Source organism: Podarcis filfolensis (genome assembly GCF_964270895.1).
Source record: "Podarcis filfolensis genome assembly, chromosome: 5".
Lineage (NCBI taxonomy): Eukaryota > Metazoa > Chordata > Lepidosauria > Squamata > Lacertidae > Podarcis > Podarcis filfolensis.
In genome coordinates this window covers 21,730,910-21,757,668 of record NC_139608.1, presented here as the reverse complement: position 1 = coordinate 21,757,668, position 26,759 = coordinate 21,730,910, and the positions used below count along the sequence as shown (strand labels likewise).

The 26,759-nt window shown below is 44.2% G+C and overlaps 1 protein-coding gene across 15 annotated transcripts in view; it reads right to left on the bottom strand.

The window, feature by feature from the left end:
* PLCH1 (phospholipase C eta 1) overlaps positions 1–26,759 on the bottom strand; it is a 141,833-nt gene that overhangs the window by 72,968 nt on the left and 42,106 nt on the right. For 3 of the 15 annotated variants that reach the window (XM_083613034.1, XM_083613027.1, XM_083613028.1), the window contains exon 1: positions 26,187–26,683. The exons of 8 other annotated variants lie outside the window; for them this stretch is intronic. In XM_083613034.1, the coding sequence (XP_083469160.1) occupies positions 26,187–26,229 (43 nt within the window). In that variant the 5' untranslated portion in view covers positions 26,230–26,683. Of the gene's footprint in view, positions 1–10,423; positions 10,563–12,694; positions 12,815–26,186; positions 26,685–26,759 lie in introns of those variants that run through there. 4 more of the 15 variants (XM_083613031.1, XM_083613029.1, XM_083613039.1 and 1 more) reach the window with 3 other exon arrangements.

Below are 26,759 nucleotides of genomic sequence, written 5' to 3'. Positions count from 1 at the left end.
AGGTCCGTATAGTGAAAGCTATGGTTTTCCCAGGAGTGATGTATGGAAGTGAGAACTGGACCATAAAGAAGGCTGATCACCGAAGAATTGATGCTTTTGAATTATGGTGCTGGAGGAGACTCTTGAGAGTCCCATGGACTGCAAGAAGATAAAACCTCTCCATTCTTAAGGAAATCAGCCCCGAGTACTCACTGGAAGGACAGATCCTGAAGCTGAGGCTCCAATACTTTGGCCACCTCATGAGAAGAGAAGACTCCCTGGAAAAGACCCTGATGTTGGGAAAGGTTGAGGGCACAAGGAGAAGGGGACGATAGAGGATGAGATGGTTGGACAGTGTTCTCAAAGCTACCAGCATGAGTTTGACCAAACTGCGGGAGGCAGTGGAAGACAGGAGTGCCTGGCGTGCTCTGGTCCATGGGGTCACGAAGAGTCAGACACAACAACAACAACAACAAACAGTGAGCAACAACCCTTCCAGGGAAGGATAGCCCACCACTTCCCAAGGCAATTTAGGAAATTCAGCTGGTTGTTTAGACAAAATTTGCGTCCCTACAGTTTCCACCCTTTGGCTCTAGCCCTGCCCTCTTAAACAATGGAGAACAAATGTCCTTAAACTACTCCGTAACTGTGTGAACCCTAAAATCAAAGCTAAGCCATTCTCCTTTTTAAGCAGGAAAGTGGCAATTCTGTGATCTCTGTTTAGGAGGGACTTAGTTGCTAACAAGCACTACATAAAAGCGGACCACATAGCAACAATCCTTTATATTCTTACCTATAGTCCATTCCCTGGAACTCAGTGTGGCATACTTCCAAGCGAGCGTAAATTAAGGTTCAGCTGCCAGCCGTTTTATTTAGCAAATCAAAACAGCTGTTTTTGAACGACAGTCAAACTAAAAACAAAAGACGAATCTTGCGATTTAGGAAGGAATCACGCAAAAGCATGTGACACCAAACAATTAGTATTTGCTACTTAAATGGAATCAGCCCAGCAGCACGCCCAAACTAATCACGCAAGCATTTCAAATAATCTTTTAAAAACGAAAACAGATCGGAGCGCCAGCAGCATCTGTCAAAATAAATAGCGTGGGAATCACACCTGACAGTGACATCCTGCTGCCGCCACCTGCCCTGCCTGTCTTCCGGTTCCCTGTTGCAAAGGGAGCACGTTGAATCTGAAACTCTGAAAGAGATACCAACCCATTTGAGCCAAGCGGCAAACTTGTGAAGTTCCCACACTTCCCACCACATGGTAGACCTCTGAAGCCAGAGAAGACGCCATTGGAGAGCAAGGAGTCCAGATGTTGCTCAGAAGCTTCTCAAAACAGGCCGATGATATTTATTCCGCAGCCCAAAGCGACGCTTTGCGGCGCTGAGCAAATCAAAAGCTGCCGGACTGGGACAGCTAAGCTGCGAGTCTGAGTAGTAGCCCACACACGGCCTTATGTCCAAAGAGCCCTCTAATCTGCGTGGCAGCAGCAGCAGCCAATACCACCTTCTGCTTGTTATTTATCCCTGTGTAAAATGAGGTCTTTTAACATCCTGAGATTGCCTTGGTACAGACCCTTGGTATTACTGAGTCGCTCGGATAACACGGCTGTGTGACACTGACCCCTCTGCAGCCTGTTTCTGAGCCAAAGGCCCGTTTCTAAGCAGTTTATGCCTCTCTTTGAATAATGCAAAGGCTGCAACTGTAATAAAATTCAAGTGGGCCTGGTTTACAGCGTGCAAAGGGAGCATCAGAGGATGGCAGCAAACAATCCAAAAACAGGAATTCCCTGGACTTTGGTGGTAGCTTCAAAACACACATATTCTCTGCAACCTTGAAAACACATTTGCACATCAAAGTGTGTGTGTGTGTGTGTGTGTGTGTGTGTGTGTGTAAACTGCTATACAGTGGTACCTTTGGTTAAGAACTTAATTCATTCTGGAGGTCCATTCTTAACCTGAAACTGTTCTTAACCTGAAGCACTACTTTAGCTAATGGGGCCTCCTGCTGCTGCTGCGCGATTTCTGTTCTCATCCTGAAGCAAAGTTCTTAACCCGAGGTAATATTTCTGGGTTAGCGGAGTCTGTAACCTGAAGCGTCTGTAACCTGTAATCCAAAGATCTCAGGGTGGTTTGCAGCATCAAAATACAATCTAAACACACAATGCATAATAAAAACAAGAAGAAAAACAAAGCAATCCAACAATCCCTCATCCAAACCTTCCCCTTTCTCCCCCTCCCCCCCTTCTGCTCAAGGATGGAGCCAGAGCCTCCTCATCCTGTGAACCATTCATCTCATAGCATAAAATCCCTGGTTTGTGGGTCAAAACCCCCATTGGGTGGGGGAAACAAAGGGTTCCACCATTTAGTTAAATATGCATGTTGAATGCTTGGCATATAGCCTCCTTTCAGTATGTCTTGAAAAATGACAGCTCTCATTTTATTTATTTTCCACACCCAATTCTAGAACTTGCTCAGTCAGACAGGCCTCCTTCTTTGCGCCTGCCCGTCTTGGGAATTGGATCTAGAAACCCTTATAATTTCTTTTGATATAGATATAGATATAGATATAGATGATATAGATACATTTTAAAAAATCATTTCTCATTTGGGGAGTGTTCTGTGGTGCAGTGGTACCTCGGGTTACATACGCTTCAGGTTACAGACTCCGCTAACCCAGAAATAGTACCTCAGGTTAAGAACTTTGCTTCAGGATGAGAACAGAAATCGCACGGTGGCGGCACGGCAGCAGCAGGAGGCCCCATTAGCTAAAGTGGTGCTTCAGGTTAAGAACAGTTTCAGGTTAAGAACGAAACTCCAGAACGAATTAAGTACTTAACCCGAGGTACCACTGTACTCCCATCTCCCCAGTCCCGCAAGACCCAAGAATGCAAAACGAAACACGGGAACTCTCCAAGGTCCTGCAAGTGCTCTGGGTACCATGAATTCATTCCCCCATAGTACTGACTCAGACCAGCAGTCACGTGCCTTTTTAGGCCTGTGAGTAGATTCAGATTTTTTTAAAGCAATTGCTGTGGACACCACCCACTCTGGCCATGCCCCCCACCACCACCCAAACCACCGAGACACACAAAGAGAGAGAATGCAGAAAAACTGAGCTTTTCCAAGGGATCTGGGTAGACGTCAAATTCAGTAGAATTAATCTGACCCAAGAAAACGCAGCTGAAAGAGGAATCAGGAAAGAGCACTGCTCTTTTTTTTAAAAAAAAAAGATTGTTTTTGAGTTTTCAAAAGCAGCAGCATTCAAACAATAAAGAAACAAAGAGCAACGAGTGCATGGAGCACATTATCGCAGAGGGAATGAAATAAACAGAAGGATCAGTAGACCAGGGGTCAGCAAACTTTTTCAGCAGGGGGCCGGTCCACTGTCCCTCAGACCTTGTGGGGGGCCGGACTATATTTGGCGGGGGGGAATACCCCACAAATAACCCAGAGATGCATTTTAAATAAAAGCACACATTCTACTCATATAAAAACACGCTAATTCCTGAACCATCCACAGGCCAGATTTTAGAAGGCAATTGGGCCGGATCCAACCCCCAGGCCTTAGTTTGCCTCCCCATGCAGTAGACTTTGTCAGGCATCACAATAAAATAGATTCATTTCCCCAAACCACAGTGGTACACAACCTATGGTGCATGTGTCCATAGGTTTGTCCATCAATGACTATGGAGAACAGGTCTACCTCTGGCAACACGGAACCTGTGTTTGCAATGGTGGAATTGCCATGGAATATTAGTGCTGGGGAGTAACTACAAGAGGAGACTATTGCCTCCAAGTTAACTTATAAAAACTTCATTTTCAACAGCAAAGTCAAGAAATTGCAGTTCATGATGCATTTCATTCTCACTTACAAAAGGTTCCGAAATAAATGCCCATCCACAAGGATAGTGGAAAGCCACTGACATGAGCCGAGTGGCAGCCACAACCTTGTGTTAAGAAGAAACAACTCTAGAGAACAAGAACATTTTATTAGAGTAGGCAGCATACATCAGCTTCTCTTTGAAAGAGATTGTATTCAGTTCCTGCTTCACCATGGTTCCCTGTTCACAGATAATGGGAAACTATGGTTCGCTATAACTTCATGGTTTGTTTTACTGCTTGATGCAGGAAGGAGCAATGGGGTTGTGTGCAAGTGAACAAACCTCATGCACTTCCTAGTTAATTTAGCCAGGATTTGATCACCCAGATGCAGCCACTGTGTGCTGCTGCTCATAAGGGCAAGATCCAGCTAAGTCATACTCTGAGAGTGGTTGAAATAAATGATTGGCACAAATAAACACTTTGTGTCACCTTAGGAAGATATATGAGGTCTCCCAAGACTTCTCTTATCCCACAATTCTTCTTGCCGAAAGATTTCTTGAGCATCTCAAAAAAGAGCCTCTCCAAGTTGGGTGGATAGACAACAAAAGTGGCAAATGTGGTTCAATATACAGCAAGTTAAAGTGGGGGACACACACCTCTAATTTTGCACATACTGAGCTGTTAAAATTTGACCAGGGAAAACACCTTGGAGTTATGGTGGATATGCACGTAATCGCACTTACATAACCAGAGAGAAAAATAGTATAACAAACTGCTATTTGCTGCAGAATTACAAATGGAAACAAACTTTGATTTTACAAGCCGAGGAAAATGCTCTTCCATTAGAGGCCTAATGCATTTTTTGTTTTCCTTTTTAAAACGCAACCCTTAAAAATTACAATCCCAGAGGGAAAAGCAGGTTTACAGTGACTGGCTTTTATAGAATTATTAATGTTACCATCATTCAAATGAAGGGAAGATTAGATCAGTCCTAAAGAGCACTGCCTAACAATGGAAGTGTAATTATTAAAAAAGGAAGCTAAACTGTACTTCTAAATTAAATACCTAAAGTGGTATGAACAACATGAAGGCCGGAGGCACAAATCCAACAAAATTCAGTAACAATGAAATGTCCAAACAATCAGAAAATTTAATTCACTGGCAAGCGGCACCACAAATCCCAGGTGGGTATTTACTGAACTATTATATATTTTCTTCCTTTCAGGTCCTCAGTAGACCTGCAGACCAGATCTGGAGAACGACAGAAATAAAAGCACAAAGCAGCATCAACAGCAAAGTTACAAAGCAGCCATAATAACAAAAATAAAAGCACAGCATTGGAAAGGATGCCTAAACAAGGCATATTTTACTGAGAGTGGGGAAGCAGCTGTCTTCCTGAATAAATGATGCCCCATAACTTTGGATACTAGCTATGACATGGCTCTTTCCCCAAAAAAAACCCATTTCATATTTTATCCAGACCAGTGGTGGGAAACTTTTTTCACATTCCCTTTGCTGGTCGAAATTAGCCAGGTGCCAGGTGCATTTTGCAGGTGGCTTTCGACCACTTGTGACCAAGTGAAGATGCCTGGGTACCAGGATGGAGCCTGACATCTCCACCATCTGGAGATTCTTGGATCTGAACTGTTTTCACACACTAATACCCCCACCTTGTAGAATTCTATCTGTTATATTTTATTTTTTATTTTTTATTTTATCAGAAAATGAATTTCTGGAACCAAAATGCTTTTTCTGTGCAGCCTGAGCACCTCTCTTTGCAGCGCCATTCGCTCCATAAGACGCACTCACATTTCCCCTTACTTTTTAGGAGGAAATATGTGCGTCTTATAGAGCGAAAAATACGGTAGTTATGAGTACTGGATTTCACCCTGAAAGACTCGGGTTCAAATCCCTACCCACCCGTGAAGCCAGTCATCATCAGCCTAACTCTTCCTCACTGGGTTGTTGTGCAGATAAAAGACGTATTACACTGAATTCTTTGGGGCAGAGATGAGGAGCCTAAAGTCCTGTTGGACTTCAATTCCCATCAGCCCCTGATCAGTCTCTGCTAGCAAACTGTAACTTGCACTCTGAGCATCCACAGCTAATGCTATTTATTCTTTTCTTTTTTTCCTTCTGAGAGTGCACTTTATCTAAATCCCAAAGTGCAGGGCTAATATCTAGACTATAATTCAGCTTACCCCCTAGCATCAGGAAGCTGTCGGTTGTTATTCTACTTTGGGGGCCTGTTATATAACAAAACATAGAAGGACATACGCTTGCGACTGTCTATCCATGGAATTATTTGTGCCTATGTACCTGAGCTTCTTTTCTCCCTGCCATCATTTCCATTTATTCTGTTACACTTTCCCCAGTCTTGAGACAGAACATTTTCCATAGAATCATAGAGTTGGACGGGTCCCTGGTGGTCATCTAGTCCAAACCCCTACCCAGAATTCCCCGGGCCAATTGCAACAAGGTGGAGATCTCTGGATGTCAGAATGAAGACTATAATCTCCATAGTGCTGGTGATATACACAATTCATTTTCAGCTTCATAATCTTGTAAATAATAAAAAATGGTGCCTAGACATTCCATTGTGGCAACCGTAACCTAGGTTTAAGGTGCCATTTAGTGCATAGACTATGCATCTTGAGTTTCTAACACTGCCTTCAATGCAGGAAATCTGTATGCTTCTTATAGCAGCTTTAACCAACCCTGCTTTGAAATCTCTGAAAGCAACGTGAACTTTTGTTTCTAAAGTTCATGGCTTCCCCGAATACAATTGTGAAATCTACCAATAAAGAGCCTTGTGGGTGTTACAATATTCTGTTCCACCTTAACAGATGTGTGGAGTTGTTGTATGTCACACGTCTGTTTACATTCCAGCACAGCTTGCTGGGAACTTCCGTTGTGGGTGTAGCTTTTGCTTAAGCTGTTTGCTTGGACATGAAGGGGAGAAGACATGTTTTTCCCTTTGTCCTGATGCTGAATAAAACGCCTGTAAATACGCTTTACGCAACCTCTATCTGCCCTTCTGTTGTGAAGAGTCTTTTTCTCTGCTGGCTTGAGTGCTCAGCTTCCAAAGGTTTCTGAAGCTCGGACATCGCCCGGCTGCCGGCCGGAGGCAGCTGGGGGCCTGCCAATTGCCCCCATTTCCTTGGATGCATCCCAACAGTAGGATCAGACCAAAGGCCCATCTAGTCCAGCATCCTGTTCTCACAGTGGCCAACCAGATGCTTGTGGGAAACCCGCAAGCAAGACCCAAACACAAGAGCCCTCTCCCCTCCTGTGATTTCCAGCAAGAGGCGTATTGTGTCTGAGAGTGGCAGTACGGCATAACCATTGTAGCTGGTAGCCATCGATTGTTAATATCCTACCTTTCAGAATACAAAGCCTTCCAAGGGAGCTTACAGTTAATATCAGAATACCTTTTTAAATAGCAGTATCATAAGACACAGGGCATTGGTGATAGGTGTGCCTGTATGGGGTTATAATGGTTCTCCAGAGTGTTCCACGTGTGTCTTGAGCCAAGGTCCGTATTGGTCAAAATCCGGTTCCTTACTTCCTATGCCACAGAGTTCCCTGTTTGCACTGTAAGCCTGACAGACAGAGCTCTGTGGTTCAAGGGTGTTCTCTAGGTGGCAGTGCCAGCCTGCCTGGGTGCTGAAGTCAGCTGACAGCCAAGAGCCAAACCCTGTCCATGAGGTCCAAAACAGCCTCAGAGCGTGCTCAGTCTGAGTTTGGGATGCTTGAGAAAATGTATGCTTTCTGAACGCTGATATGAACTGACTGGATCCACACCTCCTAGACAAATGTGCAGATCAGAAAGTAAGTCATCCGTCAGCTTTTGCACTTCCTAAATGCTCCGGTGCAGATTTTGCCTTCAAAAAAACAATAATGTCGAAATACAATTGATAATAATAATAATAATAATAATAATAATAATAATAATAATAATAATTATTATTATTATTATTATTATTATTATTATTATTATTATTATTATTATTTATACCCCGCCCTCCCCGGCCAGAGCCGGGCTCAGGGCGGCTAACACCAATAAAATCACAGTAAAAACATAATAGGGGAAAAAGGGGGGGGGAGAAAAAGAAAAACCAATTTAAAATACAGGTTAAAATGCAATTTAAAATGCAGCCTCATTTTAAAGTAGCTGATAAATCAAGACCATAAGGGGAGCGAAACATGAGGGTCAGACTGAGTCCCAAACCAAAGGCCAGGCAGAACAATGCATTTTAAAATATGTATTTAAATCCAAGTCTTAGTGCAGATTTAAAATGAACAAATTAATGCAGAAAAAGGGGGCAGGAGACTTATGGGTGAACCCATACAAAAGGGTCACAGACCAGAAATAGACAGATTCCTCCATCCCTAGTCTGAGGACACTGAACAACTTGTCTCTTGTGCAAGGACACTGCCTGACTATGATTTCCTTATCCTAACGCCGGGTGTCAATGTAGCACATTTCAAACGGTGCAAAGCAATTTGTCTGCCCTGTGTCAATATGCCTTCCAACAGCTATCCTGTAAGGTAAGTCAGCATCATTGCAAGTTTAGGGGCTGGAGCTGAAGGAATAGGAGGTTGCATGAGCCCACTAAGTCAGTTTAGAAACTGCAGGAGGGGAAAGTGCTGTTGCACCCAGTTCCTGCTTGCAGGTTCCCTATACAGTTGTACCTTGCTTCTCAAACGCCTTGGTACTCAAACAACTTGGAACCCAAACACTGCAAACCCAGAAGTAAGTGTTCCGGTTTGCGAACTTTTTTCGGAAGCTGAACGTGCTCCGTTTTGAGTGTTATGCTTCCGATTTGAGAGCCACACTTCCATTTTGAGTATTATGCTGAGGTCTGTCTGTTTTTGCTATTAATTTTGCATTTTTGTTTTTGGGGCTCTTTTTTTTTTGTTTTTATGACTATGTGGAACCCAGTTCAACTACTGATTGATTGATTGTGTGACTGCAGTACACTGTTTATTGCTTTCATTTTTATGGATCAATGGTCTCATTAGATAGTAAAATTCATGTTAAATTGCTGTTTTAGGGGTTGTTTTTAAAAGTGTGGAATGGATTGATCCATTTTGCATTACATTCTATGGGGAAGCACGCCTTGGTTTTGGAACGGATTTCAGGAACGGATTAAGTTTGAGAACCAAGCATAATATGAGAACAGCATAATAGACTAGCTGGCCTCATCCAGAAGCTGGCATTTTAAACCAGCCCCCGCCCCCCATGCTTTTGCTCTTTTTGCAGTGCCATTTTTGTGAACCACTTGACATTGCAACCATGACGGTTGTGATGAGACCGTGAAAGCGAGGGAATTTTTTGATTCAAAGCCACACTGGTAGTAAGCCTTTTTTTAAAAAAAATCAAGCATGGAAGAAAAAGAAGTAACCACTTAACTCTAAATTGGGCTAATTGCCAAAAACTGTTGCAAATATTCTGCCACTTCATTATACCACGCAGAACATAAGTTTTATTAATCAAACATGCCTAATGAGTTTACACAGCTTAATCATCACCACTACAACGGGGAACAGCTTTTCGATAGAAAGCCGTTGTACCACTGAAAGAAAAGTGTGAAGAGTTAACATTTCAATCTGGTCCAGGATTCTAAAAGCCTAAGCCAAGGGCAAACAAGATGGCAGTTCTGAAGATGCCCTTCAGCTACAGATTCCACCATCCTTGACCCATCCACAGTGACCTTGCTGGCTGGAGCTAATTCAGTTATGATTTTTTAAATTTTCCATATTTATAGGCTGCCTTTGAAGATTGTCCTTCTAAGGCAGATCTCAATCATAGAATAGTAGAATTGTGGAAATAGAAAGGACCCCTAGAGTCATCCAGTCTAACCCTCTGCAATGTGGCAACCTCAGCCAAAGCATCCATAACAGATGGCCACATTAAAAATAGTTAACAACTGATAACATTACAAATCACAAAAAATATAAACGTCTGAGACACTATATAACTCATATAAAAATCATCACAGCAGCAGGAAGAACCAGTAACAAGCTGACTAAAATAATACAAGTGTGAAAACAGAGAGCATAAAGAGCACATTTAAAAACCACCAGGAGAAAAGTACCAACACAAATAGTGACACAAAAGCAGTTTGGATTTCTTTTTAAGTCTTTAATTTTAAAAGTCATTACGGAGCCTTATGTATTGACCTAAGGGGGTCCTTCCACAGGATCACCACAAAATAGGCCCTGTCTTTTTTGTGTCTGCCATTCTAATACAATCTAATATGGACTAGAGTTGATTCAGCAACTTCCAGGCGGCTGTGCTGTCTGTGGATGATGGGAATTGTAGTCCGAAACATCTGGAGGTGTGACAAGTTAGGGAAGGCTGCTATGAGCATTTGCTTTTTCTGATAATATACTCTTTTGCTTTAGAGATAATGCTGGTCAGAAAATCTTTAAAACTGCAAAGAACAAAAGCCTCTTTTGCAAAGCAAAAACAGTCTATGGTGCAGATTAATTCACAAAATCCAGACCACAACGGTGCCATTGTAACAGATATGACATGCACCTGTGAAAGAGGCTTGCAATTAAATTCAGATGAATCCAGAAACCAGTACGTCGAAAGGGGTCTTACCTTTAATCATGTGCAGATATTGTTAGTCTAGAGGACTGCTATCGAACACCACATAGCTTCCTGCTACGGTTCTTCTCAATTAGGAACAAGCAATCGCTCTCCTTCTTCAATTACACTTCAGAGCAGCTAGACTAGAATGCTGGAAGGCAGGAGCAGACTTGCTTACCGAACCATTGGGCAGAACAGAGCCACACATTCTCCTTAATATCTCCAGAACAACAAAGACTCAAATTTTATGCTATTAAAAAAAACAACTCCTAAGAATTCCATCTACAAAAGTTTGCAATGATTTGGTTTTCACTCGATTTGAAAGAATGAAAAATGATGTGAAATAAACACAGAGGAAATGTGCTTATAACAAGAAGGACATAAGAGCATCTCCTTTGAATCACACCAGAAGTTCCCTATGGCCCACCATCCTGTTCTCCCAGTTACTAACTAGATGCCTAAGGGAAGCTGTACAGCAGGACTGGGGGCTCAATATTCATGGGGACAAGGCAGCCTCGTCTCAAAACCAAGGCCAAATACAGAGGGCCATTTTCCAAATGGTAAATTTAAATGGGAAGAAACTGCCTCTTATCAAGACAGATGTTGGGGGTGGGAAGGACGCAGGCAAGTGTGCACCAGGGGCCTGGAATCTGACTCAGGAGGGGGGTAAGGTAAAAGGTAAAGGACCCCTGGACAGTTAAGTCCAGTCAAAGGCAACTAGGGGGTTGCTGCGCTCATCTCGCTTTCAGGCCAAGGGAGCCAGTATTTGTCCACAGACAGATTTCCGGGTCATGTGGCCAGCATGACTAAACTGCTACTGGTGCAATGGAACACCATGACAGAAGCCAGAGCCCACAGAAATGCCATTTACCTTCCCGCCACAGCAGTACCTATTTATCTACTTGCACTGGTGTGCTTTCGAACTGCTAGGTTGGCAGAAGCTGGGACAGAGCAACAGAAGCTCACTCCATTGTGGGGATTCGAACCACCAACCTTCCAATTGGCAAGCCCAAGAGGCTCTGACTGTCTTCACAAGCTGAATTCAGACACGGGGCTTAATGCGTTAGTTTTAGTGGTTCTAATGCCAACACATATGTCCAGATTCCTACACTGGAGTGCCTGTTGCGTTGTGGCTTTCTGATCAATACAGCAACACATTGCACTCAAATTTAAACAGAGGGAAAGAGCTGTATGCTGTGATACTGCCCCAAAATGTCATCACATGAAACTGCAACGCAGTGCTCCTGTGGTTTTCTGAGTTAACGGGGCTGCAAACAAATTTTTCCTGGAAATCAACGCTAAACTTCTGCCAGGTTCCACTGGATTTCCAGAAGTGTTTTTTTACGTTGTGTGAAAGATCACACGAAAACGCAGAAATTAACAAGTGAGGAAATGTTAGGAAAGCAGAATAAAGAGCCGTTGAGCAGCTTTTCTGCTGCGAGAGGCGGTATTGCAGGGGAGCCTGCAAGAATGAAGCAAAAAATGAGTACAGGGCAAATTGCATGAGTGCTCCAAACCTAGCCACTGTCCTCCCTCATAGTGATGAATGAATAGGAAGGGAACACACAACAGACTCTGCCCATGTGGCTCCAGAAGTCATGCATCTACAGGATCACACCACAAGAAATACTCTCAGGGTCCTTCTCCGGATGCATGCAAACAAGTCAGGGTATCATCCTGCAATTTTGGAAGAATGTGTGGTAAAACAATCATCTTCATCCACCCCAGTGTGAAACCTTCTCCAGAGGTCAAGAAAAGGAGAGTAATTTGTTATTAAGCAATCAATGTTGGACATCAAAAGATCCTCCTGCTGAGCCTTGCTAATAAAAAAATATATACATTAATCACTCTCTACCTCTTCAGAGCAAATGCTCCTCCTACATAGCAGCAAGGAGCTGCCAACCTCCAAGAAGGGTTAATTTGTGAGATAACTATCTCAGCCACCCGAGCAGATAAAAAGCACCTTCTGGTTTCATGTCTGATTATGCCCAGGGGTACACTATGAAAACACCCAGATCCATAGCATAAAATCATTTTTATTTATTTTTTACATCTTGAATACATTCTCTTCTGCTCTGCCTCCCTCCCAAAATGATTTAGATCTAACGACAGCAGCAAAAGGCACTGGATTTTCCTGCACCAACCTCTGTTGTTCCCTCCAGGCTAACTCAAGAGCGCACAGGATTTTGAACTATAAAGGCAGCTCTCGATTTGTCAGGCACAGATTCCCCGTGAAGGAACCCTGAAGGGCAAAATATAAAAAGAGGAGATATATCTACTTGCCTAATAGGTTCGGCGCTGGATACTGGCTCAGGTACTAAAAGTCTCTCTAGGTCTCTCTCAGAGCACACGGGATCTGTTCCACTTCCAGCTCATGCAGGGTCTGAGAGAGCCACTGTGTAAGCAGGAAAGCCAGCCAGAGTGATGCAAGTTACTAGGAAAAGCTGCAGATTTTTGCATATATTATGACGAACCCTTTCACCGTCTTGTAAGAAGGAAAGGCACAAATGTCTTGCGATCCCATCCATTCACCTGCATGTGAAGATGAATCAGCGTATAGGGAGGAGGTTCAAAAAGTCTTGACATGGTGCCTAGAGAACAACTTTCACCTAAATATCAGTAAGACAAAGGAGATGGTGTTGGACTTTTGGAGGAAGAGAGGGGAACTAGCCCCGTTGTATATCAGGGGGTGCTGTGTGGAGAGAGTGTCTTCCTTTAAAATTCCTGGGAGTCTACCTTAGTGAAGACCTCACTTGGAAAAACAATACAACCCAGGTGGTTAGGAAGGCCCAACAGAGACTCCATTTCCTCAGGGTCTTGAGAAAGAACAACGTCAAACAAAAATTGATGATCTCCTTCTACCGGTCCACAGCAGAAAGTGTCCTTTCATACTGTATTACAGTGTGGTACACTGGTTTGACAGCCACGGACAGGAAGTCCCTATAGAGGGTGGTGAATACAGTGCATGATATCATGGGCTGTCCCCTGAGTTCGCTAGATGACATCGTGGAAGACCGTTGCCTCAGGAGAGCAAGGAAATTTCTTAGGGACGACTCACACCCCAGCCAGCACCTCTTTAATCTCCTACCTTCAGGCAGGAGATACAGAAGTATAGTCAGCCACACCAACAGGTTAAAGAACAGTTTTTATCCGTGGGCTGTTGGGCTGCTAAATGGGGGGGGGGGGAATAGTGGTGCAATTGAATTCCGACAAGCACACAGAGTACCTACAAGACTGAGTGTATGGGGGGGGGCTTGTTTAATTTCACTGCACACAGGTGGTGTAGTGACAATAAAGGTTTATTATTATTATTTTTTATTATTAAGATTCAAGTTCACTTTTATGTAAGATGCGGGGCCCCTGTCTTCAGCAAGTACATGCTTTAATTATACATCTATAGCCCACCCTGTGTGATGGCCTGGGATTCGGACTCAGAGGCTGAACCTGAGGAATCCCAGCCTGCACAGGAGTCCCCGCCTCCGGAACCAGCTGAGCCGGGGCTGGGGCCTGAGCCTGAAGGGTCCTCACCTGTGCTGGATCCTCAGGTGCAGGCACCAGCTGAGTCTGCTCTGGCCCCTGAGGTGATGGAGGACCCATTGCCTGCAGGTGCTCCACTCTCAGCCTCATCAGGGGAGGAGGAGGTTGTCTCTGGGTCTGGTAACCCTCCAGCCTCTCCTGAGATGCAGAGGCTCAGGGCAGGAGAGGCGAGACACCTGTGGACCGGGGCCGCCCTATGCCTCGGGGCAGATAAAAGCCAGCCAGCCCAGTCCCAGGTTGTGGGAGCAACACTGTTGGTAGCCTGTTCCTGCCAGCACCCTGTCCTGCTCTTCTGCCAGAGTTCCTGACCTCGCCCGACTCCTTACCTTGGACCCAGCTTCAGCCTTGACAGACAGCCTACACACCACAACCTCGACCCTGGACTGGACACGGACCTCGCTGCACGGTAACCCCCGGGACCAGCACACCCTGTCCCAATAAAGTTACCCCCAAGCACTATGTGAATCAAGCTGCATTTCCCAGTAGTGACACAGTGGTGAATTCTCCTTCTCATGCTGTTTCGGTACCATGAGAATGGAGAATCATCAACAACAGTGGCAAGAGTATTGTTAGCCCAGAAATGGAAGCAAGAAGAAATTCCCATGAAAGAAGAATGGCAGATAAAATTAATGGACTACGCAGAATTGGATAAAATGACAGGAAGGATTCGAAACCTGTGGGACCAGAGATTCACAGAAGATTGGGAGAAGCATACGAATTATTTGAAGAGCAACTGTATTCAGCAAATTATGTTAGTAGGACTACAAGAAGTTTAGTAAGGAGAAATAGATGAAACGTTGCAAAGTAGAAAAAGAAGAGATATTAGTTATGAGATTTAAATGTAATAGGGGAAGTAAGAAATGTATACTAAGAAAATTTTCAGATGTGATTGATGGAAGTAAAAAAAATTGTATAAGATGTAAAAGTATGTTTAATTACTGTTGAAAATGATATGTTAAAAAACATATATATATATATATATATATATATATATATATATATATATATGAATGAGAGAATGGAGAATTGACGTATGAAGGATGGAATTACATGGAAAGATTTACAGAAGCGGCATCCCTCCATACCAGTCTCTGAAGCTCCTTCCAAGTCGTCCTGTCCCTACCATGAGGTTCCTTCCATTCCTGGGTTACTAGGTTAAGTGGAAAGAAGCCACGGGGGGGGGGGACAACTTCCCCTGCTGCTTCCAGTAATTGTGAATGAAGCTGAACACATCCCCACCCTATCAACGCCCCCAGCGTGTATAGAAACAGAGATAAATTTGACACTAATGAAGCCATGCTGATGTGTATAGCTGGGGGGGGGGGCCAAGCCATGAACCCTCCAATAGTGTTTGAAATTAGCCAGGTGCGTTTTGCAGGTGGCTTTCAGCCACTTGTGACCAAGTGAAGATGCCTGGGTACCAGAATGGCACCTGACATCTCCACCCTCTAGAGATCCTTGGAACTGAACTGTTTTCACACACTAATACCTGTAGAATTCTATTAGTTACATTTTAGCTGCACAATCGGAAAATGAATTTCGGGAACCAAAGTGCTTTTTCTGTGCAGCCTGAGCAGGAGCAGTGGCCGTTAAGAAAAAGAGGTCAAAACAGGGCAATATATATGTGGACTGTCCCTGCATCAAGTGGCTTTTCTTCTTTAAGTTCTCAGAGCTCTTAATCTAGCTCAGGGGTCAGCAAACTTTTTCAGCAGGGGGCCGGTCCACTGTCCCTCAGACCTTGTCGGGGGCCGGACTATATTTCGAAGAAGAAAAAAGAATGAATTCCTATGCCCCACACACAACCCAGAGATGCGTTTTAAATAAAAGGACACATTTTACTCATGTAAAAACACAATTTAGAAGGTGATTGGGCCAGATCTGGCCCCCGGGCCTTAGTTTGCCTACCCATGATCTAGCTCAAGGTTGTCATCTGAACTAGCCAGATGTTTAACTGAGAATCAACCAGTCCATCATTTGAAAAATAAGAGTTTAGAGCTGTCTTGCCCCCCCCCCATGGCAACTAGACATTCAGTTTTGGCAACTGCAACCTTGATTTAAGAGCCATTTGGCCTCTAGTTTATGTATCTGAATTTCTAACACTGTTCACCACACACACAAAAACTTTTTGCTATGCTCAAAGGCGGTAATTTAAACCCTGCCTTGGTTGGATTCAGCCCGCAGTCTCCATCTCTCCCTGCAGATTCGCTCAGTGCCTGAAATTGAAGGCAACTATACCTGTGAGAGCTGGACCATAAAGAAGGCTGATAGCCGAAGAATTGATGCTTTTGAATTATGGTGCTGGAGGAGACTCTTGAGAGTCCCATGGACTGCAAGAAGATCAAACCTATCCATTCTGAAGAAAATCAGCCCTGAGTGCTCACTGGAAGGACAGATCCTGAAGCTGAGGCTCCAATACATTGGCCACCTCATGAGAAGAGAAGACTCCCTGGGAAAGACCCTGATGGTGGGAAAGATGGAGGGCACAAGGAGAAGGGGACGACAGAGGACGAAATGGTTGGATAGTGTTCGTGAAGCTACCAACATGAGTTTGACTAAACTGCAGGAGGCAGTGGAAGACAGAAGTGCCTGGTGTGCTCTGGTCCATGGGGTCATGAAGAGTCGGACATGACTAAACGACTAAGCAACAACATACCTGAAAAGTTTGCATGAATCATGAGAAAAGACAGAGCAGTGTGTTAAGTGCTGCCCATCATCCAGCTCCTTCTGAGTGGGTGATGCTGAGGTGGCGTCTCCCTCCTCCTAACAGATACTGGGGAGGCTATGGAAAAATCCTCTTGCTCTGATGGGAGAAGACACAGCAGTCTTTCAGATAAGCACATTCAAGAGGAGAACATGTAAAGGCAAGAGTATGTCCTCAAGCGGTCAATTAGTCTGTGACAAGCACAGAAAGCAGCTCTTAACAAAAACGATGTGGATTATGGTGGTATATGAATTCACCAAGCTCACTGTCACTGGAGAGGCAATTCCCAAAAATGCCCTAATCTAGTCTGCCAATTTCAAATCTCATCAGCCCCACCAAAATGTCCAGCAGTCAGGGATCATGGGAGCTAGGGTCTGACAACATCTGGAAGGCATCACATTGGGGAAGGCTGGTATTAATGCATCACTTGCATTTAATCTCATTTTCATACAAAAATATTTCTTATGCGTACCTGTAGGGTTTTTAAAATATTTCACGCTGCCAATGAAAGAAAGAGTGAATTAATGGTTGTTCCCTGGAAGTATGTGTTAGGCAGATTTCAATATCTCCTTAATGTCCTGGGACTCTGGAAATTTGCCTCTCAGCTCTTTTCCACCGTTGTTTTTCCAGAATCCCCAAGACGGCCAAAGCAGTAAAGGAAGAAATGACCGTGAGATAGAGAAAAACCCAACAGGAAGCTTCCATTTCTACCTATTACGTTAGCAAAGCCAAAGTTGTTGTTCTTTATGTACCTCCATCCGTGAACATGGACTTGAGCCAAGAAAGAGAAGGCCCCAATGAGTTTACAATACTAGCAACTGTTACAAGTGAGACAAAAGGGGAAGTGAGAGGGGCTAGAGCATTGGGGGCGGAGGGGAATGGGGACTAATTTAGGACTAATCCACACCTAACTTTTGGCCCACACTTTCCAGGCACAGGTCTGCGGTTTAATGCTCCATGTCTGAGCATTTGGTTTTGTTTTGCCCTGAGCTTTCCCCACGAAAACCCGCTCTTTAAAGCTGAACGGCAGCAAATGTCAATTTGGGTTTTAAACGGTTTGATGTTCGCTCTGATTGAGCTTTAAAGAGCAGTTTTTTGCTGGGAATGCTCCGGAATTGGGGGGGGGTGGTGCTTGGACACAAGGCAATAAATTGCAGGCCATGCCTGGAAAGAGCACAGGAAAGATAAGTGTTGATAAGCCTTTAGTAGAAGGGTATGAGCACAACATCACCTTGCCAACAAAGGTCCGTATAGTTAAAGCTATAGTTTTCCCAGTAGCGATGTATGGAAGTGAGAGCTGGACCATAAAGAAGGCTGATCGCCAAAGAATTGATGCTTTTGAATGATGGTGCTGGAGGAGACCCTTGAGAGTCCCATGGACTGCAAGAAGATCAAACCTATCCATTCTGAAGGAAATCAGCCCTGAGTGCTCACTGGAAGGACAGATCCTGAAGCTGAGGCTCCAATACTTTGGCCACCTCATGAGAAGAGAAGACTCCCTGGAAAAGACCCTGATGTTGGGAAAGATGGAGGGTACAAGGAGAAGGGGATGACAGAGGACGAGATGGTTGGACAGTGTTCTCGAAGCTACCAGCATGAGTTTGACCAAACTGTGGGAGGCAGTGGAAGACGGGAGTGCCTGGCGTGCTCTGGTCCATGGGGTCACGAAGAGTCAGACACGACTAAACAACTAAACAACAACAACATGAACACAAGAGGGTGTAGAGCATAGGAAGTTGTGTTATTCTGAGTCAGACCACTGGTCCATTGAGCTCAGTAATGTCAACACTGATTGGCAGCGGCTCTTTGGGGTTTCAGATGGGGATCTATCCCAGCTCTTCCTGGATATGCCAGGAATTGGATTTGGGGTTTTCTGTGTGCAAAGCAGATGCTCTAGCACTGAGTTATGGTCCTTCCCCGAGTACCAAAAGGCTAATAGAAAATTAAGTACTATTAAAGGGGATTGCTGAATTACGGGTCTGCTTTTTAAAGTCCGACCTTAAAGGCACAGAGGTGCTCAAAGTTGCAGATTCATTAAGCAGCATTAATAACAGCCTCCAAGACACCAGCCTAGATTTATTGCCAGCCAGAAGGAAAGGAACAGGAGGAGATTATTACATCAAGAGGTTTTTAAACTCAGGAGTTCTGCCAAACCAGAGGCAAAATGCAGACCATGGGTGAACTGGACTTCCCCTCCCCCCCCCCCCCGCCATGACCTCTTTACCACTTCTGTCACCGAATGGCCAACCACTACCCTCCAGTGGTGTTTTGGTGTAAAAGTAGTAAGACTTCAAAAACTTGTTTTTCAATGCACATAACTACATGGAAATTACAGCTTCTGACCTTGAAGTCCTGTCCCTTCATTGTAGACATGCATTTAACCTGTTTTGGCTTCTCGGGAACAAGAGTGAGGGCACTTTGCACACACTCTGAGGCATTTGTTACTTTCTCAGGCATTGACATGGTAACTTATTTGTCCTCAACAGATGTTTGTTTTAGTTTTGTTTCACTGTATGTTGCTTTAGAACAGGGGTCAGCAAACTTTTTCAGCAGGGGGCCGGTCCACTGTCCCTCAGACCTTGTTGGGGGGCCAGACTATATGGGGGGGGAGAGGGAATGAACGAATTCCTGTGCCCCCCAAATAACCCAGAGATGCATTTTAAATAAAAGGACATATTCTACTCATGTAAAAACACGCTGATTCCTGGACCATCCACGGGCCAGATTTAGAAGGTGATTGGGGCGGATCCGGTCCCCGGGCCTTAGTTTGCCTACCCATGCTTTAGAAAAGTAACCAGTGCAATATAACCCATAGGGGTGCATCCTCTGTCTGCTTGCACAAGGGCTCTTGCACTAGGGGATGGCTGGGTTTCAATGCTGCACAACAGAGGAATCCAACTGTGCTACCGGAAACTTGTTCAACAGATTGCGCAACCTATTGTGAAACAACGTTACCAGCAGCCTGCTTGCACATTTATTTTGTGCAACGACGTTTCACTGGTGAAAAACATTTCCCAGCCAACTAGTATGCCACTAAGTGGCTTTAACTTATCGCCACACTGCATACAAACCAAAATAGATTGTTGAAGTTTGCATAGCTCATATGTGATGCATTGCAAACACTGTTAATCTGCTGATCATTTGTGTAAGCAAGAACAGGTTACCTGGCATCATTGTGACATCAGGGGTGATTGACGGGTTGGCAGCCCCATGGTTCATGGGGGAGATAAGGATCAGTGTGGTACTAGCTCCCTCCCCCTGACATATATGTGTGAATCCATGCTGAATCCTGGCAGAAATTAAGCCCTGTAGCTTTAAATTGTAGGTGATACTGCTTCCAACATAAATGAATTACTGCGGTTTAAAATAACCTTATATGGTTTTTGTCTGGGCATTCTTCGGGTCCCATGAGCAGTTGATACTTAAAGGGCCTCTTTAACTAGCATTTGCAATGTTTGCACTGCTACACATGCAGTAAAGAGACAGCAGTGTCGTGTCTGCATGGTCCCCGCCAGTAAAATCACAGAATTTGCGGGTCAAGCATGCCAAAGCCTTCATTCATTGCCAAAAAAAAAGCATGAGAGAGACACAAGCATTTTGCAGTGATCAGGGGCAGCTTTCCTGGCAGAAGCTGAGTTCATGCATGTCTCTGATGAGGGAGAGACCTGTGAGCACTCCCTTATTATCTTAAATGACAATAACTGTGCTGAAAAATGGTCTTATGGCTTATTGGGCACTTTGGATCACATTTGGTGCAGCTGACTGCTCCATCAGGCAATTATCATCCCCTTTTAAACACTGACCTTTCCTTTGTTTATATCCTGACATTGAAAACCAACTATGTTATGACAGCCTGGGAGGGAAAAGTTTGTTGCGTTGACAAAGCAATAAGTTATTTTAGTGAATCCTTGCTACATGAGCCATGTGCAGATGTTCTTCCCTACATCTCCCCCCCCCCCATGTGTGTCTGTGTGCAACCATTCTGCTGACATTTCTACTGTCTACACACCTGATTTCTGCTTCTACAGTGACCTAGCCACATAAACAGGAATTGTAAAACTGGCACATGCATTTTTCTGGTGCCCTATTCATGCATTGCTCAGCTATGTGCCTCGTCCTCTATGCACACATTCAGCAAAACCTCTGGACATCAGGCCAAAGCAGAAAGCAGGGCCTGTCGCTTGCAGTCGCAATCTTCCCTCACCCAAGTCCCACAAAAAACCACACGTAAGGATGCTTTAAATAAGCAATATACACTCATAGGGGAGGAAATCACAGTAGGGGGGAGCTAGCAATAAGCACATAGAACGAAAGTGACAAGATCAACAGAAACAGCTTCATTAACAAGCTTTCTATTGGTCCCATTGGAATGGCACATTAGATTGTACTACTTGGAATACAGAAATACTGCTGTGTTGCTCGCTCACAAGGTATCAAAACACCCTCTGCCCAACACAGATGGCAACCACAGTACAAAATCAAGACAGAAGACAATCTGCAGCAATTTCTTCCCCTCCTTTAAAAAGTAAAGGACCCCTGGACAGCTAAGTCTGGTCATAGTCAAAGGCGACTATGGGGTTGTGACGCTCATCTCGCTTTCAGGCCGAGTTGTCCACAGACAGCTTTCTGGATCATATGGCCAGCATGACTAAACCACTTCCAGTGCAACAGAACACCGTGACTGAAACCTGAGTGCATGGAAACACCATTTACCTTCCCACCGAGGCAGTACCTATTTATCTACTTGCACTGGCGTGCTTTTGAACTGCTAGGTTGGCAGGAGCTGGGACAGAGGAGCGGGAGCTCACCCCGCCACGGGGATTCGAACTGCCGACCTTCTGATCAGCAAGCCCAAGAGGCTCAGTGGTTTAGACCACAGCACCATCCGCGCCCAAACTTTAATTAGAGGCCACTCCTAAGTAGGCAAGTCTGAGCAATGCTCAGGCATGGGTTTTTGAGAGCCTGCGTGCTATTTCAGGTCCTTCTTGTGGGTCCCCACAGGCATCAAGAGGACCACTGTGAGAACAAGATGCTGGATTAGATCAGCCATTGGGCTGACCCAGCAGGCTCTCCCTTATAGGGATTTCCATAGCCAACTTGTCCAAAGTGCACCATTACTTGGGCTCCATCCAAAACCATCTACAGCAGCATTCAGATGTTTTTGACTACAATTCCCATTAGCCTCCTTTTCACACAGCTCTGGCAGGTGCTCCAGCTCTGTGATTTATGATGCGATCAAGACTCGTGCAGATTTCTAGGTTGTATATATATGGGGCTAAACAGGCATCGCCAAGGGGGGAACATCGCTTGTTCATCTCACTGCATTAAAAGTATAACATAAGTTACGTGAGTGGCATCAGTGAAAAACACAAGGGGCAGGTCTGTGGTTGGGCAAATCACGAGGGATTGAGGGAACATGCCCTAGTCTTTGACAGGCAAACGCCTTCCAGTAGCGAGAAGACAGGCTATATTAATCAGAGACACATAAATTATATTGAAGGTATGTGGATAGGCCCTTAGTTCAGAGTTCTCCAAGAAAAAAGTGGCTAAAAGATTACCTGTAAATCAACTGTGACATAAAATGTTTGTCTGAAGCATTTTTATGAGGAGGCACACATTTTTTTTAAGCCGCCAGAGTCTGGTACGTGTAAAAAAGTAACTGCTGAGGCTGAACCAATTAGGTCTCCCTCCCTCCCTCTGCTACTTTAAGGACTTTAGCAAAGCTGCCCTTTACAAAGCTAATCCTTGTCAATTATTAAACTCTTATTCACATATCCATTACCTTATAAAACACTGTGCATACGGCAGATGGGCTGGCACACCGCCCATTTCTGCTCCAGCATATGCATGAAATTAATCTCCAAGCTCTGTATACAAAACACAGGAGATCTCCAAAAATATAAACACAGTTCCTGGAACTCTAGATAAACTAAACCCTCTGTGTATTTGGCCTCTGCTCTAAACAGCATGCCAGAAGTGTAACCCGCCAGGAAGTGCTACCTCAAATTACTTTCCAAAATCAAAAGGTATTTCCTAGGACAGCTGATTCCCAAACTTGATTTTCCCCCGGGGACGCACTGAAAATTGCTGAAGGTTTTGGCGGACCACTTAACATAGCTGTCAACTTTTCCCTTTTTTTAAGGGAAATGCCCTTATTCCGAATAGGATTCCTCGCAAGAAAAGGGGAAAGTTGACAGCTATGCCACTTAAGGATTCTTCTGCCTGTTGCAGCAATTGTAACGTGCTGTGCTAGGAGCTGTGCAATTTTTACTTGTACTTTTATTGCTCCTTTTATTTCTTACATTGCATTTTATGTGGAGACCTGAAAGAGTGTCTCCACCCCCATCGTTCAGCCCGGACACTGAGATCCAGGGCCAAGGGCCTTCTGAAGGTTCCCTCATTGCAAGAAGTGAGGTTACAGGGAACCAGGCAGAGGGCCTTCTCAGCAGTGGCACCCACCCTGTGGAACGGCCTCCCGTCAGATGTCAAGGAAATAAGCACCTATTTTATCTTTAAAAGACATCTGAAGGCAGCCGTGTTTAGGGAAGTTTTAAATATTTAATGCTGTATTGTTTTTAACACTTGATTGGAAGCTGTCCAGAGTGGTTGGGGAAACTCAGCCAGATGGGCAGAGTATAAATAATAAATTATTATTATTATTTATTATTATTATTATTATTATTAAATTATTATTGTTATTATTATATTGCATTGCAATTCAAATTCTGCAGAATTTGAATTCCCAGTGCTCTTCACCGACATGCTATGGGCCACATTTTGGAACCACATCCTATTTCTTATTTTAATACTTTTTTATTTCACTGCATTTATATCGCACCCTGAAGCTTTCTTCCTCCCCATTTTTATCTTCACAACAGTCCTATGAGGCTGGCTAGGCTAAGAGATTGTGACTGGATCAAGGTCATCCAGCAAGCTTCACAGCTGAGCAGGGATTTGAACCCTGGTCTCCAGGTCCTAGTTCAGCACTCCAAACACTACACCAAACAGTCCTAGGGGAGAACTTGACCAGCCACTTTTCTCCTCCATGGGATCATCTTATAATAACATAAGACCAGGGCTGTTACAACCTGCAAAAAGAAAAAGAAAAACGAGCCGGCATTTCCTTTCCGGCTACATAGAAGGTAAAACCTCTCCTCTGCAGCTAGCACAGAAACACAGGTGACTTAAGACTCTTAGCAGGCTAGTGTAAAAGAAGATTTTGCATAATTATTCCTGCATTGCAAGGGGGCTGGGGACTAGAAAACCCTTGGGATCCCTTCCAACTCTACAATTCTATGATTCTTTGAATCTGTATATACACGTATTTAAATAAGAGGTGACATTACGTTTCAAGGCCCCTAAATATGATAGGCTCTGCACAAAAATTAAAATGCACAAGCCCTGCCTTCAGCCTTGTAGCCTGTAAGATCAAGACAAGGTACATCAGGGTGCAAAGGAAAGGAAAACAGGAGGAGGTTCAACAAGGAAGCCGGGATATGGCTGGGAAAAGAGAGAGTGCTGCTTTTGACCTTTAACGCCCTATGTGGCCTCAGACCCTCGTACTTACGGGACTGCCTCTCCTGGTATGTCCCGCAGAGGACCCTAAGGTCCATGAATAACCATAGTTTAGAGGTCCCGGGCCCTAAGGAAGCTAGACTATCCTCCATCAGGGCCAGGGCTTTTTCAGTGATGGTCCCCAACCTGGTGGAATGCTCTGTCCCACGAGACTCGGGCCCTGCAGGACTTGATCTCCTTCCGCAGGGCCTGTAAGATAGAGCTATTCCGCCTGGCCTTCAATTTGAATTAGCCGGATCCTCTATTCCCTTTTCCCTTTTCCCCTTTCCTCTTCTATGAAGAAACCCTTTCTGGGACCCCACATTTAAATTCTTCCCTGGTCTCCTTGCTGGCCCTAGTAGGACCAACTTGGCCAGTTAGCCCTGGTAATCATTTGATGTCTACTGACGGGGGGTTTTTTCCCTGACCCCTGTTTTTTTTTTAATTTTATTGATATTGATGCTGCATTTTATGTTGTATTTTATGCTGTTTTATGCTGTTTTTAAGTCACATTTTAATCAGTGTTTTATATTTGCTGTTAGCTGCCCTGAGCCCGGTTTTTAAACCGGGAAGGGCGGGGTATAAATAAAAAAATATTATTATTATTAAACAGAGTCAGATTACTGGGCAGTTTAGCCTAGTGCTCCCTAATCCAATGGGCAGGACTTCTGATACAATCTTCTGCAGACCTGGTAGCCAATTGGATGTGCTTGAGATTGGACCTGGGATGAAATACCTGTGTTGCACCCACCGACATCCATCGGTCACATGTTGCTTAAAAGCTGCAGAATTTCCTCTAACGGTAACTTAACAACAATGCATGACATTCTAGTACCGCAAGGAATCCAAACCACATATCTCCCCACAAGCTGCGGCGAACAACACTACAAAGAAAACCCCTGAGGTGAATCACACACACACACACACCTGGCAGCAAGCTGCTTTTTCAAACCCTTCAACCCATCCTGTATATCTGGAGGAGCACTTGGTAAAAATTGGCCAGGTGGAAGTGCAGGGGAAGGTCAGAGCAGCAGGAAAGTTCTGTTTTCAAGAGGCATCAACAATCCCCCTTTGCACCAAGAGAAGCCAGGCTTCCTGTGGGACCCAGAGTATAATTCGGTTCCCGTTACAATCTACTAAATTTAATGGAGAAATGTTGTCTCTTGCCGCACTAAAGAAAAACTGTGTTTTTTATAGGTCGAGACTCAATACCTTCTCCCACCGCTAAGGAAGATCGATGCATGTTGTCATGTACGGCAGATTATATTTATGTACGATGCCTTGTGTTTGACAGATTGACCCAATGGCTATAAATATGAAAGCAGCTTGTTTCAACTTTTAAGGCGAAATTAACCCACTTTTCACCATAAACAATGCCACCCCATGAAAAATGGTTGAACAATTCATTCAGAATACATTTGGACAACAAGAAATCAACCTTCATTCAAAGACGATGCACAACAGATGATATAATTTTAAAGTGCCAATAAGAAAGCATAGGTTTGGAGGGGGGGGAGAGAGAACTATCATTTTTTAAAGGTTTACAAATGGGCTGAGTCCAAAGATACTCTGTAATTAAAAAACAAAACACCTCAGCTGGAAGAGACACATTCTCCCTCCCTTGGGTTGCAGCCCCTACTCGTTACCAACCACGGTGACACTTTGCCCGGTACACTGGTCCTTTGATTCTCTGGAGAGGCTTTTCAGAGAAAGAATATTGGTGACTCCTCCATGCATGAACAGAAGTGACTTTTACCTGCACATGAAGATGTTCTGAATCAATCCTACATCAAATAAAAGGAAGTGGAGAAAAACAAGCTTAAAATATTCCATCATACTGACAGTCATCTCGCAACAACCAGCTGCCCATGCCCAAATGGTAATTTAACAGCCACTGAGATGAAATGCACCTTAAAATCCGAAAGAGATTGCACATCATGCCTTTCTGCCAAAGACTTATAGGAATGTGAATGGTATCCTTACCTTTCTCTGGGCTTAAATTTTTATATACTTCGAGGTCTGCCATTAAATCTGTTATTGTTATACATTATTGGCAGGCAGAGCAGAAAGTCTCCTTGAAGCAAAAGCCCAAATTCATTCACATCTGCAGGGATAGAATATTTGCAACACAATTCTTAGAAGTATCCATGAACTTTGTCAATCCTGTCCGTTACGAAACAAGTTGAAGTCTATGTGGTCCGCGGCATGGATTTGGGAAGATTAGCAATCACAGAATCAGAGGACCGTAGAGTAGGAATCATTTTTTTAAAAATCCAAAAGGTGATCCTGGATAACTTTGCTCCAAACTGGAAGGTAGGGAGGGAAAGAAGAAAAAAATCCCCAGGCAGAGAGGAAGACTGGAAAGCTCTGCTCTGTGCAGCTGCTGTTGTGGAAATGCAGGACCACTTTGGGTATGAGACATGCAGGCACAGTGAAATGATTCAAATCCTCAAGGCTCAAAATGTGCACAAAGCACTGTGAGAAGCAGGTCTCTCAAACGTCACGGAGGAAATCCTTTGCACCTCGGAAAAGAAAACCCATCCCCACTTTTGGGTT